The following is a 19,862-nucleotide window of genomic DNA, read 5'->3' on the forward strand; positions in this document are numbered from 1 at the left end:
CTGAGATTTTTTGCTTACTTACTTATCGAATCCACAAGATAAATGGAAGAATAAAAAGCTCAGCATTTAGGGGATAGACTAGTGATCATTGATTCTCATAAGGTTGAAATATATCCATTTCTTCTCTCACTAGTACTGTATAATAGCCTGAATATCAGGATTCATCTTATCTGACAAATTGTCCTGTTCCTAACAAGGTTGAATTCATTTTTGTGTTCATGTCTTTCTTTCAATGACCTGGTGTTTTTACCTTTTGCTCAAAAAAAGCTTGCTTTGAAGAATATACCATCTAGACACAAAATAAAAGAATTTGTTTTTTGGGAACACATGTGCTTTGCATTTATAACATTGTATTTAATAGCATCAAAGAGATACTCAAAGTCATTGATACTGGGACAGAATTTTGCTACAAAGAAAGCATTTCAACTGTTGGCCAAAAATCTTAAATGTGCTTTGAAAAATGATCTATGTTGGACACAAGTTAAAAGCAGGAGGCCTGAAAAGATGGCTTCATTTATGCCCTTATTCTTTTAGTAAGTATTTACTAGGCAATATGTTAGGTGGTTGGGAAAGACCAGCCGGCAAGACACAGACCCTTTTTCCAAGCAGATTACAGTTTAGAGAACTAGTACATAGGTAACTTTTATTCCATGACATAAATACAAAATCAAGACACTTTTGCAGCATGTTCGGTGCAATACTCTTTTTGAGGATCAGGGAGGTCTTTCTAGAGAATATGACATCAAGAAGGTGAAGCACACAGGTGAAACAGCACATTTTATTTTATTTTTCAAGTTATTTATTCATTTGCACAAGATCCGGGGTACAGGCGAGATGCGCGGGAGGGTGAGAGGATTCACTAGAGCCAGAGCGGGGAACAGAACAGGCAGACTGACTGAAATACACTGCTGAGGGGAGCAGCGGGCATGGCAGGTGGGGTCTGCCATGTGGGACCCTCGCTGGCAGGCTGGGATCGAACCAGCACTATAGAGGCTGCAGACAGCTTCACAGCGCGGCCCTCAACTGCCTGCGCCACCAGGGGAGGCCCAAACAACACATTTTAAACAAAGGGAAAGCTTGTAATAGGCTAAGAGTTTTAGTATAACCGGAGCCTATTGCTGGGGGTGGTGGTGGCAAGTGCTGAAAAATGGGCTTCCTTTTTTATGTAGTGTTGTTAAACTTTGAACATTGCTCATTTAAAGCACAAGATAAAGAGAATAATGCAATTATAGGGGGAAATGTTAGACACTTTTACTAGTCCCGTGTATTAGGCATATTCTCTGACATTTCATTATATATGGAGTAATTTCTTTAGTAAACTATTTTTTTTTATAGAGGCATATTTTATTTATTTATTTATTTGTTTGTTTATACAAGCACTGGGTACAGTCAGAAGCGCGGGAGGGTGAGAGAATTCACCAGAGCCACAGCAGGGAGCAGAGCAGGCAGAAGGACCGAAGTACACTGCTGAGGGGAGCAGCTGGCGGCAGGAGAGGTCTGCTCTCCATGTGGGACCCTCCTCCGGTGGCCGGGGAGCAGCCGGGGATCGAACCGGCGCTGCAGAGGCCACGAGCAGCTTCGCAACGCAGCGGTCAACCGCTGCGCCACCGGGGAGGCCCTCTTTAGCAAACTATTGCTATTAGCTTAACTATTGCATTATGAAAATTAAATGTCATTTATTCCTTGTGGTTTGCAATAGGCTAAGGTAAATTTGCATATATAGGGTATACTTTACTATATGTTGTATTATTTTCTTAGATTTTTAATTTAACTTTTTCATTAATAATTAAAATAGCCTCTGATTTTAAACATTATTCTATGACTTCTTCAGATGTCTCATTCATACAAAAGCATATGTTTCCTCAAATCAGATAAATTGAAATGTGTTACAGAATACATGAAAAGAAATTGTTATAGAATTATGTTGTCTGATTTTGAAGAACTATTTGTCAGAGTATTAAATTGGCACTTGCTAGTAATGGTGGTTCTCAGAAAATGGGATCTTGTAGAATTTTCTTTCCTTCTTTCCTTCCTTCCTTCCTTTCCTTCCTTTCTTTCTTTTCTTTCTTCATACAAGAGCTGGGGTACTGGCCAGAGGTGTGGGGGTGGTGGTGAGAGGATTCACCAGAGACAGAGCAGGGAACAGAACAGGCAGACTGACTGAAATACACTGCTGAGGGGAGCAGCGGGCGAGACAGGAGAGGTCTGCTGCGCCATGTGGGTTGCTCCCTGGCCGGCTGGGAATCGAACCTGCGCTGCAGAGACTGCAGACTGCTTCACAGCGCTGTGCTCAACCCGCTTTGCCACTGGGGAGGCCCTGTATGAATTATTTATAGATCTTGGCTATTACCTCCTTGATGGATGTATGATGTGCAAATATTTCATCCAGTTGGTGGTCTTTGTTTTTATTGATAATTTCTTTTGCTGTACAGAAACTTTTTAATTTGATGTAGTACCAATTGCATGCTTTTGTTTTCTTTCTCTTGCCTTGGAGTCTCCAGAGACATCACTGAAGCCAATGTCAAGGAATGTTTTATCCATGTTTTCTTCTATGGATTTTATGGTTTCAGATCTTATGCTCTGTCTCTAGTGGATTCTCCCACCCTCCCACAGCTCTGGCCTGTACCCCAGTTCTTGTGTAGATGGATCTAAAAAAAAAAAATTATAGCTGAGGGAAGATGGTGGTTACTTTAGTTGAGAAGAAAACAATTTAGATGACTTAGTTCACAGGAGTCAACAATTCAGTGTAAGTGGTTTTTGAAACTGGATTAATTGAATTGTTTGGGTTTTTAAAATTTGTTCTTCAGACCAAAGAAATGCTAAAACTGACTAATTCTTTGCTTTGTGGAAATGTTGCTAACCACTAACCACACTACAGATAATTTTGTATAGGTTTTAAAGGCCATAGTATCTGAACCCTGTTATTTTACACAAAGCATATTTAAAAATAAAATATCCTCAAGGAATGTGATTTTAATTTTCAGAACATATGCTTACTTTTCAAATATTAAAATTTCCTTTTTGAGTTTAGTTGATTATGACCATAATACAGCATTGCTTGTTATCTAAAACTTTTCTTAATAACATTTTGTTTCTGAAATATGTTGATCATATGTATTCTTTAAGGAAACTAATGGCATATAAAAAGATATCTCAAATGTTTTTTAATCTATTGTAATTAATATGATAATCCAGGATATTAGAGAATGGAACTGTTGTTATATCTGAAATTATGATTAAAAATTAAGATTTTTTTTTACTGCTACACTTCTACTATGCTACACCTTTTGAATTACAAAAACATTAAATTTGGATACCAGATAAGGGTGTAGAAGTTTTGATAATTAAACAGATGAAAGTTATATTTTGTCATAGACTGTTCTTTTATTGTCATATATGAGAAATTATTTTGCATATACATGCTGATTAGAATACCCTCAGAAGATTGTAAATTAGGCACATTGCTGTATATACTATGCACTGAGATGCTGAATTCCACTTTGCAGCTGCGCCGCCTATAAAAAAACACAAACACACATAAACACATACAAACATACACAACAGTTCAGAGCTCAATTTAGTTTTAAGGGGAAGAAATAATTGAACCAATACAGAAGTATTTTGATGTACACTTTGATGTTTATAAGCTTCTTTGTTTTCTAAACTACAAAAAATTTATAAAATTATAATTTTGTAATAATGTCCTGCCAACAATTTCACACCAAATATTTCTTGCATGCCTCCTAGACTGAAAGCACAAAAGTCTAAAACTGGCAAAATGATATTTTTGACATTCTGCCATTCTTATTTAAAGTCCCTGGAAAACAATGTTGAGTTTTGGGGATCCAGATATTTCTATTAAACATCACACTCACTTCCACACGACCTCTCGAGCAGAAGAACATGGATTTCTTGAGATGCTGGGGGGCTTCCGACAAAGCAAAAGTCAAAACTGTCAGCACTCTTAAATTTGACAAAATCAAGGAGAGGAGAAATAGTCTCCACTTCTTGATGGGAGGAATTGTTGGTGAAATTAAAGACAATTCACCATACCAAGAAACTGGGCATATTATTACAATCAAGAGAAAACTAAACATAACATTCTCAAAACTAGAAACAGACCCACAGGTGATTCAGATGCTGGAGCTAGAGGAAAAGGTTGGTATATTTGAGGGTGGTGATGTTGTAGCTTATTATATCAAAGGAAGGTTAATAAAAATTTTGATAGAGAGGGGGAAGAGCCAGACCACACTTGGGTTTGCCAGCCATGTAATGCAGTCAGATTTTTCTATAATTGCAATAAGAGGCAATTGAGGAATTAAGAGAAAAAGTGATTTGACCTGATTTTCTTCATATTTAGCATAGAGCAGGGAGTGAAATGAAATGGGAGACTACAGTAAGTCAGGTGAAATGTCAGTGTCTTGGATACTGGAAAGGGGAAGTAAAATAAAGAGTATATTATTGTTAATTTTAGATCCCTGTGATGGGAAAACAGAGTTTCCGTATAGGGTGTATACAATGTATTTTTTAAACTGCTTCGATTAGAATCTGACATTAGAGGGATCATACTTCCAATTCATTCTCTAATTGAAATACAACATGAATACAAACATGGATACCTCATAAGTGGGAAAACTGATAAATCCTGTTATTATGATCTTTTTATTACACTTTTCTATTACAAAGTGAACACACCAAGTTAACCAAAACATAGGCCTGGAAAATCCTGGTGTCTTCTAATTAGTAATCCCTCTTTTCTCTTCAAAGGAAACTGTGACCTGACTCCAGAGCTAGATTAGGTGTTGCCTGATTTTGAACTTTATATGAAGTGAATAATTTAATATGTATTCTTTTTGTGTCTGTCTTTCATGTCACCACTTCTTTTCTCTTTTTTCACAAATTTCAAATAATCTCTTCATCCACTTCACTGTCCTCAATCAAGAATTTATATATTTGTCTTTAAAAAGTTATCTTTAGTTTGAGGAACAAAGGCTGATAACGAAGAGAAACCTATTAGTTTTAAACCATAATTAATTTGGATATAAATTAATGTATTACTTCTGAGTGGGCCACTATTTTAATAATATATAATAAAAGGAGGTGAATGGACACAAATACAAATAAGAAACATTTCAATCAATAGTTATTTCGGGCATAGAGTAAACTAGATTATAGTTTTACCTCACTCCTTTCTCCTCTTTAGTCTGAGAGGGATTATCTGAGTTTAAATATGATATTTATGACAAATGGTTTATGTCATTATAAAGTGGCAATCAAATTTTGACTATAATCTAAAAACTTGAACCAAATTTTAAAATACAATGAATTTATGGAAGATTTGCTTTCCAAATAGAATGTTATGCTTATTTTTTTTTTCCTTTTTACTTACTGCAGAGATTGTTTTCACAAGTATCGTTTACTTCACACATAGAGCAGGGTGTTCCTTTAGTGTAAGGGGGCGTATTTGGATAATTTCCTCTGTAAAAAAGAAAGATTGATTAGCCCATATAGATATTAATTTCTCTAATTTTGTGCATGCATTAATGCAAATTGTTTTAGTTACTAAGTCATGAGTTTTGAAAGGAGAAAAGAACAACATTGTCACAATTTATTTAAGCAGAAATTGCTGGACTCTTAAAACTCTTCCTGACTGGATGTCCCTACTCCTTGTGGCAGTTATATTCTTGAATATCCTTTAGGACACAAATTAGATGTGAACCCAATGTAATTATTAATGTGACAGTCACAAAGATTTTGCAATCACTATTACTATTTGATTTAATAAATGGAATAAACAAAATTTAAATTGCAAATGAAAACTTATGGTTTAATCTAAAATTAAAAATACAATATCACAGTCCTTAATTAGCTCTATTTGGTGAGGTATCAAAAAGATTTTACAGGGCCTCCCCGGTGGCACAGCGGTTGAGCACTGGGTTGCGAGCTGCCCACAGCCTCTGCGGCACCGGTTCGATCCCCGGCTGTTCCCCGGCCACCGGAGGAGGGTCCCACATGGCGCACAGACCTCTCCTGCCGCCCGCTGCTCCCCTCAGCAGTGTACTTCAGTCCTTCTGCCTGCTCTGCTCCCTGCTCTGGCTCTGGTGAATTCTCTCACCCTCCCGCGCTTCTGACTGTACCCAGTGCATGTACAAACAAACAAACAAACAAATAAATAAATAAAACATGCCTCTATTAAAAAAAAAAAGATTTTACAGCTATTATGCCTGCTTTTCAATAATACAAGTGGATGTATTTTAGCAAATGCCTTATTTTCCATCTGTGTCTATGGAAGGCTTAAAAAATGTTACTTACCTAGAGTACATAAAGAAAAACATTAGTAACATGAGTAATATTAAGGAAATACTAAAATTGATATTTAGAATTAAAGAAAATTCCACAATTTATTTATCCGTTCATGTGCTTATGGACAATTGGGTTGTTCCAGTAGTTGCCTATTACAAATATTATGTTACTAGGCACATTTTTGTTTTTGTTTTTGTTTTTTTTTTTGGGAGTGTGGGGTAGGTGCCAGTTTTACTAAGCAAGGAAATTTTTTAAAATTTCTATATATAATTTATATAAATTTACATCATTGTTCATTTTTAAAATATATTTACTTTTTATTTTTTACATTATTGCTCATTTTTAAACAATATTTGCTGCCCCCCACCCTCTCAGATGTAGTCCCCATAGAGTTTCCTTCACTAATGCACCATGCACCACCACCTCAGTCCCTTTTGCTCCTCCCTCCCTCCCTCTCATCCTTCTCCCTCCTCTTGCCCTGCAGGATGTCTCTGATTTATAGTTGTCCATTTTTGCATCATTGTGTTTTGTACTGTTATTATTTTTTACCAGGCACATTTTGCACAATCATATGTAAGTCTTTATATGGACGTACATTTCCTTGTACAAACACCTAGGAGTGGAATGCATCATACATATGGTCCATGTATGTTTAAGTATTTAAGAAACTACCATATTGTTTTCAAATTGCAGTTGTAAAACTTTAGCTTTCCATCAGTAGCATGTGAGAATTCCAGTCTCTCCATGTTCTCCTTGGGTTTTGGAATGGCCAGTGTATGGCAGTTTTATTTCTTTTTAAAAAAAAATATTATTATTATTATTATTATTATATTCAGTGTGGCTTTAATTTATATTTCCCTAATAATTAATTATATTGAACTCTTTTTGATGTGCTTATTTGTCACCTGCATATCTTCTTTGTTAATCTTTGGTCCAGTTTTAAAAAACTGGCTTTTAAAAAAGTTGTCTTGAGTTTGAGCATTCTTCCTTTATAGTTGCTCCCAACTTACAATGGGGTTACATAAAATTAACCTGTTGTAAGTTGAAAATATCCTGTGTTAAAATTGCATTTAATACACCTAACCAAGCATCATAGCTTAGCCTAGCCTATCTTAAATGTGCTCAGAACAGTTACATTAGCCTACAGTTGTACAAAATCATCTAACACAAAATAATAAGTGTTGCCTACCTCATGTAATTTATTGGCTACTGTACTGAAAGTGAAAAACAGAATGGTTGTATCCATTCTCACATTGTCATATACTTCTGAAAGCACAGTAAACCTGAAGAATGTTTGAAGCATTGAAAATATAACACAATATCCAGGAAACAACATCAAACAAAAAAGCCAACAAACACTATATCATGGGGTTTCCCTCAGTTGGGTCGGGAATGTGCCAGCAGATACATGCGTGGGACAGGTTTGCAAGGCAAGACTCTGCTGCTCAGTGGGCAGCTCTTTTGCTATTTATTAGCAGTAATAGACAATCATGATTGATTATGTGACAATGGCAAAGGCAGCAGGGCCCAGGGAAGACAAAGAGTAGTCAACTTTATGGGGAACCGGAGGACAAAACACATATACAGGGAGGACTTCCCATGCAGTTTCTTGGTGTAATTTCTGAGCTACTCCCAGAGCACCTCAGACCATGGTCACGCAATTGGTCAATGGCTTCCTAGGTATCCGTGGCTGCCTTGTGATGTGGGCCATTGTCTTAAGGCAGTCATGCAGGGTGCCTTATCCAATTCTTTCACACACTCAGGTGCAGAGAGAGGCCATACAAACAGGTACAGAGGCCCCAAGTGGGAGAGAGGACACATCCCTTTTTTACCCTGGTGTTCATGTGGCTGACTGGGAGCTCAGGCTCTTCTTGATCAGAAAATATAATTAATTGTGTATTGCTAGTCTGGGAAAATGTCAGAATTCAAAATCTGAATAGTTTCTACTGAATGCATATGGCTTTCATAACATTAAAGTAAAAAAATTGTCATTTGAACAATCATAAGTTAGGGATTGCATGTATTCTCAGCATAAGTCCTTGACTCGATATAGATGTGTTGCAGAGATTTCCTTCCAGTCTGTGGCTTCTCTTACCAGTGTCTTGGAACAGTAATAACTTTTAATTTTAATAAAATACAATTTGTTAATTTGTTCTTTTGTGGATCATGCTGTTGATGTGGAAGCTAAAAAATATTTGGTGACAAAATATTAAGCTAAAAATTTAAGGTGACACAAGTTTTATTTATGTTTTCTTCTAAAAGTTTTCTAGTTTTAGTTTGACATGGTGTGTGATCCATTTTGGGTTCATTTGTGAAGAGTATATGTTGTATAGACCCAAGTTTATTTCTCTTCTTTTATATCTGCATGATAAATTCTTCCATATAATTTAATGAAAAAAAATTTTTTCTGCTTCATTGGCTTTGCACATTTGTGTAAAATCAATTGAAAGTATGTGATAAATCATAGGTGGGTTTATTTCTATACTCTGTATTCTATTCCACTGATTTTTTTGGTCTAACTTTACATAAATTTCTTAATGTGATTATTCTACCTTTAATAATTCTTGAAAACAATAGTGTTAGTCCTTCAATTTAATCTTTCAGAGTTGTTTTGGCTATTGTATGTCCTTTGTGTTTTCACATGAATTTTATGATCAGCTTACTGATTTCATTAATAAAAGATTGCTAGGATTTTCACTGTGATCGTATTGAATCTGTACATCAATTCAGTGAAAAATTGCATCTTAACAATACTGAGTCTACTAACCCACTAACCAGGTATATCTATCTGTGTCATTGTTAATTTCTCCCTTGAACTTTATGTAGTTTTCTGTGTACATGCTTTTTGCCAGATTTATATCCCTTTGAATTAGTGGTTTTATATTTTTTAGGTAGAATTGCTGGATCATATGGTAGGTCTACATTTAATTTTTTTAATTAATTTTTTACTAATTAAATTTTTTCTTACATCATTGTAGTCCCCATAGTTTTCCTGTCATCTTATCCCCCATGAACCATCACCATATTCCCTTGTGTTCTTACCATGCCTAATTTGCCACCCCTCCTGTCCCTTCCTTTGCTGTATGAAAGTTTATTATGGAAAAAAGGAACAGAAATCAAGTGGGACTCCCAGGCAGGTGGAACCAGGCCAGGGAGAAGGAGCAAGGAAGCCCTGCCTCAGTTCTATGGTTACAGAACACAGCAAAACCAAAGCAAACAACCCAGTCAAAAAATGGGCAAAAGAACAAAAAAGACACTTTTCCAAAGAAGAAAGGCAAATGGATAACAATTACATGAAAATATGTTGACCATCCCTAGTTATCAAGGAAATGCAAATCAAAACTACAGTGAGATACTACCTCACTCCAGTAAGAATGGCTCCTATCTTGAATATTTTGAGGAAACTTTACACTGTTTTCCATTCAGGCTGGAGAAGTTTGCATTCCCACCAATATTGCACAACTTTTCCTTCCTCCCTACATCTTCTCCAATACTCATTGTTTCTGGTCTTCTTGATGTGGGCCTTTCTCATAGGTATGAGAAGTTCCCTAATTTTGTTTTTGATTAACATTTCCCTGATGATGAGCATTATATAATTATCTTTGGAAAAGAATAAAATAATATGAAAAATATCCTACATTTTTACCTATGTAGTTATCTCTCCTGGTGGTTTGCAAATACTTTATTGAAAGCTATTTTCATAGGATCTAGAAATCTCAGTTGATGGTTTAAGAAACTACTGTCTTCTGTCTTGCGTTGCTTACAGTGAGAACTCTCTTGTCATCCTTATCTTTGCTCCTTTGTTTTTAACATGCCTTTGTCCTTTAGCTGCATTTATAATTTTTCTTTTGTTACTGGCTTTGGAATTTTTTATTATCAGGTGAATTTGTGTAGGTTTTTTTTTTAAAGATTTATTTATTTATGCATATAGGAACTGGGTACAGGCTAGAGGTGTGGGGGGTGAGAGGATTCACAGAGACAGAGTGGGAGCAGTGGGCAAGGCAGGAGAGGTCTGCTGCACCATGTGGGTAGCTCCCTGGCTGGGAGTGAACTCATGCTGCAGTGGCTGTGGATAGCTTCATAGGTTGTAACTTAACCCCTTGCGCCACCATGGACTCCCTGTGTAGTAGTCTTCAGGCTTCTTGTGACTGGGACTTGTTAAGCTTCTTGAATCTGTGAATTTATAATTTCCTGAGAGCTTGAAAAATTACTTCAAATATTTTTTGGCCCCACCTCTTTCAGAATATTAATTTCCACTGAAGTTGTCGCATAGCCAACTAATGTTCTTTACATCAATTGTGGAGTCTTTTCTCTCTGTATTTTATTTTAGATGATAATAAGCACTGAGTAGTTCTTCAGTCTCTAGTATTTATAAAAATTGTACTCTGCTCCAAACTTTAAGACCATTAATTTGTTGTTCTTGTTTTTGCCTCTAAGAGAGGATGAAAAAAATATTCAGAAAGATATTTACACACACGTACCTCTTCACAACAATTTTGACTTAGCTTTTGCTTGCCAGTTCTTTATAATTATTCTTTGACTGTGTTTTCATCTTTTGTACATTTTATCCTTTTTAATTTTTGTTAAAGAGTTGGATTATTAACTGATTTTATCTTTTTTTCCTTGTACAGCTCTATTGGGAATAGAGTTCCAGAATTTCATTTTTGGAACGTCTTTTTAGGTTAATATTGTATTTCCATTTACATGTACAATTATCAGAAAGGCAATTAAAATTATGGACTTCTTTTCTTAGAGGAAGGTGCTTTTCACCACCTTTCTAAATAATTGACTCATTCCAAGTTATGTTTTCTTAGAGAAGCCTCTGCCAACCTATTTTGTATTCCACTATTTAGCTACTACTGTGGCAATACATTTTCTGTTATCTCTTTTTTTCAATTTAGCAGTGTCTTCCATTTTCAAGTTTAAATGTTTTATAACAATTATAATTCTTTACACATGTAACATTCTCTTATCATTTACTGTTTTGATCTCTTTCTTTTGATTAGTAATGTAGAGGCAGACTTCTTATATAAATAATATATTATCTCTTTAGTATAAGATCTTACTTTGGGAAATGATTCTTAATATGTCTTTAAAACATTAATTGAAACATAAATTAAAAATATTTTAACATCAATTGAAAATATATTTTAATTGCAAATAACTTACGGAGGTGCATAGTTGCATACAAATATTGACGTTTGACCGATTCCCAAGTTAGGGCATAATGAAATTGCACAACCAACTTTCTTTGAAGTGGCCCAAACTACCTATAATGAAAGGAATTTTAAAATAAAATACCAAAACAACTCTATGCCAATTAATGCATTATAAAAACAGGAACAATATTGTCATACTAGGAAAAATGAATATATATCAATATCTATTATTTGGCTTAAAACAATTATTTTGTGAAGGCTACTCTCTCTCTCATGACAGTGACTTCACTAGTTTTTCCTTATTGATAAATTCCTAGTCTCATAAATCAAAAGGCGAATATTATCTATAATAAACAACAATAATTCTTCTAGATGATTTATGAGATGTATATTTTAATTTTATCCATGGGCATATAATATCAGCAATATTAAAAACAGCTTATAAATATAAACAATTGACTTTATTGCTTTTTCTCAGAAAGAACATATTTATGATCACATTAAAAATTTTGTGTTTTTTTTTAAAGATTTATTTATTTATGCACACAAAAACAGGCCAGATGTATGGGGCGGGGGGTGAGAGGATTCACTAGAGACAAGAGTGGGGAGCAGAACAGGCAGACTGACTGAACTACACTGCTGAGGGGAGCAGTGGGCCAGACAGGAGAGGTCTGCTGCACCATGTGGGTCACCTTCCTGGCTGAAGTGGCTGCTGATAGCTTCATGGTGCTGTGCTTAACCCCTTACGCCACCAAGGAGGCCCCCAATATATTTTGGTCTTAACCATGTTCTTATCTTTGTTAAATCATAAGAGACAAATAGAAGACAGATAAGAATATATTGTTTATTGCCAAAACATGTCTGCCATGGAGATGGTGAATCTCTAGTTTTGTTTAGTTGTAAAGGATAACAGTGCTATGCAAAGTAAAAAGACTTCTTAGGAAAAAGAGCTACGGGGAGAGAGAGAAAGAAGTGAAGAATATTACTATTTCTTTGTGACAATGGCATATTTTTTTCTTCATTCCCCCCCCACAAAAAATGCTGATTTACTCCATTTGGAAAATGAAATCCAAGGAAAACTGATATAAATCTTGATAACATAAATCTTTCAACTTGGAAAATATATTAAAACATATCTTATAAACTGATCTTTTAGTAATTATTTCCCATGGTCTGGGTTTAGCCAGTTTTCCAAAATATATTTTGATATCTCTTTGTATTGCAACAAAAGTACAATGAACAGAGTTTTGCAACAAAATTTTGCAACTAACCATGGTGACAGATGAATTCTGAGTTAATTTCCCACTTAATAAAATCAAATTAAGCTAGATTCTTTAAAAATCCCTTTCCATTGTGATGTTTAGAATATGAATAAATTGTATGGCTTCAAGTTTATATATTTTAAAAAATAAACCAATGTTTAAAATTTTGGTTTATGAATAACTGACTACGCTATGAAATCCCATTTGTTTAATATATTTAAATCATTCTTTTTTTTTTTGCTTTGGGAATGGTAAAAATATTGACTATATATAAGTTTAATACGTATTGCTTTCATTGAAGGGGTTGAACATTGGTTATTACTTCAATATGAACCTCTGTGGATGGTAAATGAAAGAAACCTTTAGCTCATTTTGTTTAGAATACTAAGCAAGACGTAGTAGCTGCAATAATGAGAATAACTCACCCACTCCAAGTTATTTAAGCATATGTGTAAATTAGCCCTGAGGAATGAACTTCTGTTTCTGATGTAGCAATGCTAGGAGAAAGGGAGTAGTGTTCCTTTTTTTCTTGCAATAAAAGTGAAGACAAGGGACTGTGTTAAGCTTGTGACCCGGCCTTGATGCCATATTAGGAATGTTGCATTCTGCTTGTTGTTAGGACACCTAACATTTGATTCTATTCTTTCATTTTCTAGCAATGACCAAAATATATTCTTTGCAAATATCTATCCTCAAAAGGGTTTCCAGATTTACAGTATCCTGTTTTTGGGCAAAGAGTGAATTGAAGGGAGTACAAGAGCTGCTAATTTCTTTGTTCACTGCACCTCTGGCAAAAACGACTTGTTGGGCCTCCCCTGGTGGCACAGTGGTTGAGTGCTGGTTTGCGAAGCCCCAGCAGCCTCTGCAGTGCCAGTTTGATCCCCGACTACAGGCGATGGTCCCACAAAAAAACAAACAAACAAACAAAAAACACTCAATGTTAACTCAGCTTACACAGGTGAGTAAGTTTGGAAAAGAAAGTTAGCTATCAGTATTGTTTGAAGGGACTTTCCTGTGAGCTCAATGCCATGTTTAGGATTAGTTTGGCTAAATAGTGAATTCTACTTCTTACCAAAATTATAAGAACTAATCTTTTTCAAGATAGTGGATATTAGGTAACAAATGATAATACTACTTGAGTGTTAGCAGAAAAGAATATGAGCTATACAGTTGTCCCAGCTTACTTCTTTGAGAGAGTTTGTAGGACATAGCTGTTGAGGGTGGGGTGTGGGGAAGCCAGGAGGAGCTTAATGGATTCACATAGTTGAGAGACAGTCTGTGGAGACTGGAGAGGCAGGAGATTAGAGAGTGTAATACTGGAGATGTGACATAACTGTAATGATTACAGATGGTCCTCATCACCACAGCACTAACTAGAGCATGCATGTGAAGAAATTAATCTAGAAAGAACCTCTGGGAAAGAACCTCTTCTAAAAACTGGAGGAAACAATACTGAGGCTTGTGCATGGCCAGGGATAAGCTTGCTACCAGCAGCAAGCAGGAAGCTCTCATAATATCTGGGGCTTTTGGGAGACAATACAGAAAAAGCTTACCTCACTGGTAGATAATTCACTGCAGAATAAAAAATGCTTTCCTTCCACCTGACACTTTTTAAAAGCAGGAGCCAAAAGGATCAAACAAATTCCAGATAACTGTATGCCAGAAGACACTTCAAGAACATTTTCATGTACATAAATAAGGCCAGCATCCAACAAGGAAAAACCCAATGTGATAAGATAGAAAATTTTGGCCCATAAAGAAGAAGAAAAATGAAGCCAATGAAAATAACCCAGAACTAATATAAATGCTAGAGTTAGCAGGGAAAACAAAATCATGATTACAACTGTATATCATATGCTTTACCAGATAGATGAAAGATTAAACATACTAGATATAGTTATTGACAATATAAAAAAGACAAAAACCAAAAGTTTAGAGATACAAACTTCAACATGGAAAAAAAATAGTCATTTTCAGTAAATTAAAATTACCGAAGAAAAGGTTAGTGAACTTTAAGATAAAGACACCGAAAAGGGGCCTCCCTGGCGGTGCAGGGGTTAAAGACAGTGCTATCAAGCTGTTGCCACTGCCACTGTCACCACTGCAGCATGAGTTCCATCCCCTGGGAATTCCATCCTTTGCCCTGCCAGGGAGCAACCCACTTGAAGCAGCAGACCTCTCCTGCCTTGCCCGCTGCTCCCCTCAGCAGTGTATTTCCGTAGATCGGTCTGTTCTGCTCCCCACTCTGTCTCTGGTGGATCCTCTCACCTACATCATATCTGGAGCCCGTACCCCAGTTCTTGTATGCATAAATAAATAAATCTTAAAAAAAAAGTTCAAAGGAAATGCTAATAACATTGTAACTGAAATGTGCATAAGTAAGAACTAATTAATAAAATGTCAAATATTCACCTGTGTATAATGGCCACAAACTGAGGAGCATGATAGCATATCAAAATTATAAACTGCATTTTCACTATACCAAGATTCTATAGCAAATTTTGGTGAAAATGTTCTCAATCCACCTAACCAGATATTTTCTCCAATATGTTGAAACATTGCATGGCATCCATATGGTTTTGATAAACAGCTGTTGTGTTCAAATTTGCACCTGTCTGCCCATGCTTTGGCAACCTTCGCTAAGCCGGCTTCCCAAGTCTGAAAGATAAAAATAATTTAAAATTGTGAGTGTTTATTTTGGATTAATGATACTTGTAGTCAATTAAATTTTATTTTAACAAGAATTTTTCTTTGACAGTATATTCATAGTTGGTAATTTCTTTTTGTCTGTGCTTCAGAAATAGTCATTTAGTACTCTACATATGAGAGTTCCTTTTTGTATTTGCAGAACTTAATCTAATAAAATTATCTTAAATATTTCTTCTACATGCATTAAGAACCATTTATGACAATGTTACAATTTTTGCTTTAGCTGTCAAATGTAACTTGGTATATATAAAAGAAGTATAATTTATTATATTTAGCCATATTTTTACTCTTTTCTTTGTTCCTTCTTCATTCCTGTTGTTGCTGCATTGTCTTACTGACCGAAGAACCTTCCTTAGCTATTCTTTTAGAGAAATTTGGCTCATGATAAGTCATCTTAGTTCTGATATTGGCTATGTCTTAGTTTCACCTGAGTAGAATTAGTTGTCTTAGTTTCTCTGGATAGAATTCTTAGTTCACACTTTGAAAATGAAGTTGAAATTTTATATGTTGTGCCACTTTGTTCTGGTTTCCATAGAGTTGGATGAGAAATTTGATGACATTGAAATTGTTTCTCTCCTATAGGTAATCATTATTTCTCTCCATCTGTTCTTACAGATTTTTTTTTTTTGTCTTAAAGTTGTTGAAGTTTGATTATGACGTACTTTGGCATGAATTTCTTTGTTTATGTCTTTACCCAAAATTTGGAAGTTCAGCCAGAATGCCACAGTCAAGGTAATAAATATAAAAAGACCTTTCAAGAGTTTCCTTATGTCTCTTTTGTTTTGTTCATTTTTGTGTAAGTATATAAATTTTGAAGTAAACCATTACTAATATAGTAAACTATATTGCACTACGCTATATGGAAGATCTCTAGAAATTATTTATTGAACATAACTGAAACTATATAATTGAATATAACTGAAATTGAATTGAACAACAGTGTCCCAATTTCCCCACCCCTGCCCCCTAACCCCTGGCAATCAGCACTTTATTCTTTGCTTCTGAGTCTGACTATTTTAGATACTTCAGATAGGTGAAATCATGTTGTACTTGTTGTTCTGTGACTGCCTTATTTCACTTACAATGTTCAGCATGCTTTTCCATGCTGTTACAAATGGCAAGATCTTCCTTCTCATGGCTGAATAATATTCCATTGTTTGTATATATGTATATATACATATATACCTGTAGGTGACCTTTCTTTCTATATATGTATACATATGTATACAAATGTATACAATGTAATTATATGTGTGTGTGTATATACAATGTGTGTGTATAACATTTTCTTTATCCATTCATTTGTTGATGGATATTTGGGTTGAGTTGTTTCTGTAGCATGCCTGTAGTGAACAGTGCAATGAATATGAAGGTGTAGATATCGCTTTAAGATTCTCTCTTCAAGATCCTTATTTCAATGATTTTTGGATATATCCCAAAAGTGAGATTCTGGATCACATGATAATTATATTTTTTAATTTCTTGAATCATTGGCATGCCATTTTCCATAGTTGCAGCACAATTAACATTCTCACAAACAGTGCACTATTGTTCTAATTCCCTACAACCTTGTGAACATTTACCTTAAAATTTATTTGTATTATTTTAAATCACTTCTGGCAAAACAAATATTTGCAATTAAGAACAGCAATTTCTTAATAAAATTTCTAATATAAAAGTAATATTCAATGATATGTGGTGAAGAGATGACAAGAAAATAAAAGGACGGAAGCTATCTTAGAATAGCAAGAAATTCATTAGATACCCTCTTATGCTTCATATTGGGAGCCCTTGTTATTGCCTATCAATGAACCTGCTAGGGATAGGAAGCCCCCCCTTGTCTCAGAAGAACTGAATCCTAATCACCTTCTGTACAGCTGGCACAAATAAGAAATTAAACTTTGTTTTGCTAAGCTACTGACATTTCAATGTTTATTTCATACTATTGCTTAGACTGACATCTTATAAAACTTAGTGCTGGAAGAGGGGAACAGCATAATAAAAATATGAACTCATGTTCCCCTGAGACCTAGGCAGGAGGGATTCTAGCCTTTATAAGATATCACATCTCTCTTTCTCTCTGTAACAACAACCCACTCGCCCCCACCAAACACCACACACAATTTATTATTAAAAGTTTCTCAGCACAGGTTCAGGGTGACCCACAACGCTGGACATTTACATCTTTTGCCACGTGTTCTTAAACCAAAAGGCTTCTTTAACTGAATGGTAAATAGATCTATGAATATTGTTGTTGATATTATATAGGAATACTCTTCAGAGTCAAGAAAAATATGAACTGTGCAAACTTTGAAGAAAATCCCCTGTGCAATCCTCTAGTCTTAAAGTTGACTCTGAAGAACATGAGTTGGTGTGATGGAACCAGGATATAATCAGGGAAGGCATTGCATGGGGAAGAGGTAATATGGAGAATAGTGTAGCTGGTATTAGACTTTGTGAGAGTGAAATAGTAAACCTGTTTTAAGTGAAACAAATACTAAGTGAGACAAATAGTGTATGATTTCATTTAAATGTGAAATCTAAAAAATAAGCCTGAACTAACAGGAACAGGCAACAGATTGGTGGCTGTTGGAGGTGGAGCTTGGGGGGGAGATAGATAAAATGGGTGAAGTTGGTCAAAAGTTACAGCTTTTAGTTATAAGATAAATAAGTTTGAGGAATGTAAACTACAGCATGTCCTTTCAGATGTAAAGTATGATTATAGTTAGCGATATTGTGCTGTATATTTGAAAGTTGAAAAAATTCACAAATTTGAAAAAATTCTCCCCACAAGAAGAATAAATGTATCTGTGTGTGTGTGTGGGGGGGGGAGATATTAACTAAACTTATGGTGATAATCATTTCACAGTATAGGCATATAGCAGACTGTTATGTTGTACACTGTAATACAATGCTGTATGTCAATCAAAAAAGAAAAATATTTTAGGGTTTGTTTGTTAACACAACATAGTCTATACTGGCATGTAGAAATTGTTATGAGGAATGAAGTGCCTAGTTTTTCTGGATGATTCAGTCGTGGAAGACAGGAGAAACTCCTGTTGAAGAGTTAGCCAACATTTGGCATTTCAGCTCTGGCCAAGATGGAGTAACAGGAGAAGGTTTATCTTAGCATTTGAAGAAACAAGACTAATGGTATGGACACTTACGATTTCTTGGTATCAAATGTACATGAAAGAAAACATTATAATGCAAGGGAAATTCCCAGCAATAAATACCTAGTCAAGAATTTGTTAAGTTTGTAAATTTTATGAATGATATTAATTATCCAATGTTTTATCTGCTCACTTCAATAGACAAATATTCTTTTGCCTTACTGTCTGTGTGATGGAGGCCTATAAAAGACAAAATGAGTTCAATGTTTCTTGGAGTTAAACTTCACATATTTATTATTTTTCATGAAAAGGAAAGTCTGATATTTTTCTAGTGCTGATTTCAATATTTACATCCGTGTAGAACATTTTTTCCCCAAATGAATACTACACAAGAGTGTTATTTCAACTGCAAGTTCATAGGATTTAAAAATAAGAAAGAACAAGAGAATCTTCATCCCTGTGCTACTTATTTAATGTGTAGTATATTGGTTGTGTGCCTGGGAAGTGCTAGCCAAAATGTGAGGGAGAGGAATTTATAAGAATTACACAGGAGCCTTAGGGATGCAGACCAAACAACTTCCACTCCTGCCATCACCCTCCTCTTCTCCCCTCCCCCAAAACTTCCCCCTTCCCCCCTCATCTCTCTCCCTGCCCCATCAAAAGGTAGCTGGGTGTAGGCAAGGAACAACTTCAAGTTTTCCTTTCTCATCCACTCCCTGGAGACATCCAAGGGGTGATTTTGACAGCATGCTGAATATGCAGGCCAAATTCATGAATAAGTCCGGGTAATTTACCATCCAGATACCTTAGATGTAACCACAGGTGTAAGACCTCAGCCGGGTTCTCTCACCATGTATTTCATGTCGGCTGCTGGGGGTGAGACTTTGCCACGCAATTCATTGTGGGTCCTGACACACTGGTTTATAAATTTCCTGTCTGTGATGGATGGTATCTTGGGGGAAGAGTCGCTAACTACCGGAAAGAGAATTACGGTCCATAAACAACTCAATTTTCCTGTCAGAACCATGGTGGGATGCTGAGACAGCACAACCAGTAACGGCTGTGTGAGTCAGTCTTCCAGGCCCTTGGGGACCGCGCTCTGGCTGGCTTCATCCTCCTGCACCCGGCAGTGCGCGCGGCAGCATAGACCCTCGTAAAGCACCTTCATATCAAATTATTTAACATATAAGCATGTGTTTATTTTTTTTTTTCTTTCTCCAGATCTCAGCCTGGGAAAGGAATACCCGACAACGCTCTATAAAATATGCTACACGGAATTCATTTAAATGAAGAATAAACACCCCCCACCCCCCCCA

At 35.7% G+C, this 19,862-nt stretch overlaps 1 protein-coding gene across 1 annotated transcript; it reads right to left on the reverse strand.

The window, feature by feature from the left end:
- Positions 1-3,357: 3,357 nt before the first annotated feature.
- On the reverse strand, positions 3,358-19,655 carry LOC119247492 (GLIPR1-like protein 1). The gene is made up of 5 exons (XM_037513959.2): positions 19,397-19,655; positions 15,137-15,382; positions 11,473-11,573; positions 5,390-5,478; positions 3,358-3,515 (listed from the first exon to the last, which is right to left on the reverse strand). The coding sequence occupies exons 1-5, from the start codon at positions 19,571-19,573 to the stop codon at positions 3,427-3,429; spliced, it is 702 nt and encodes a 233-aa protein (XP_037369856.1). The 5' UTR covers positions 19,574-19,655; the 3' UTR covers positions 3,358-3,426.
- Between the last annotated feature and the right edge of the window lie 207 nt (positions 19,656-19,862).

This window comes from Talpa occidentalis, unplaced genomic scaffold, assembly GCF_014898055.3.
Source record: "Talpa occidentalis isolate TD23 unplaced genomic scaffold, MPIMG_talOcc4v2.1 talOcc4.16, whole genome shotgun sequence".
NCBI classification, from domain to species: domain Eukaryota; kingdom Metazoa; phylum Chordata; class Mammalia; order Eulipotyphla; family Talpidae; genus Talpa; species Talpa occidentalis.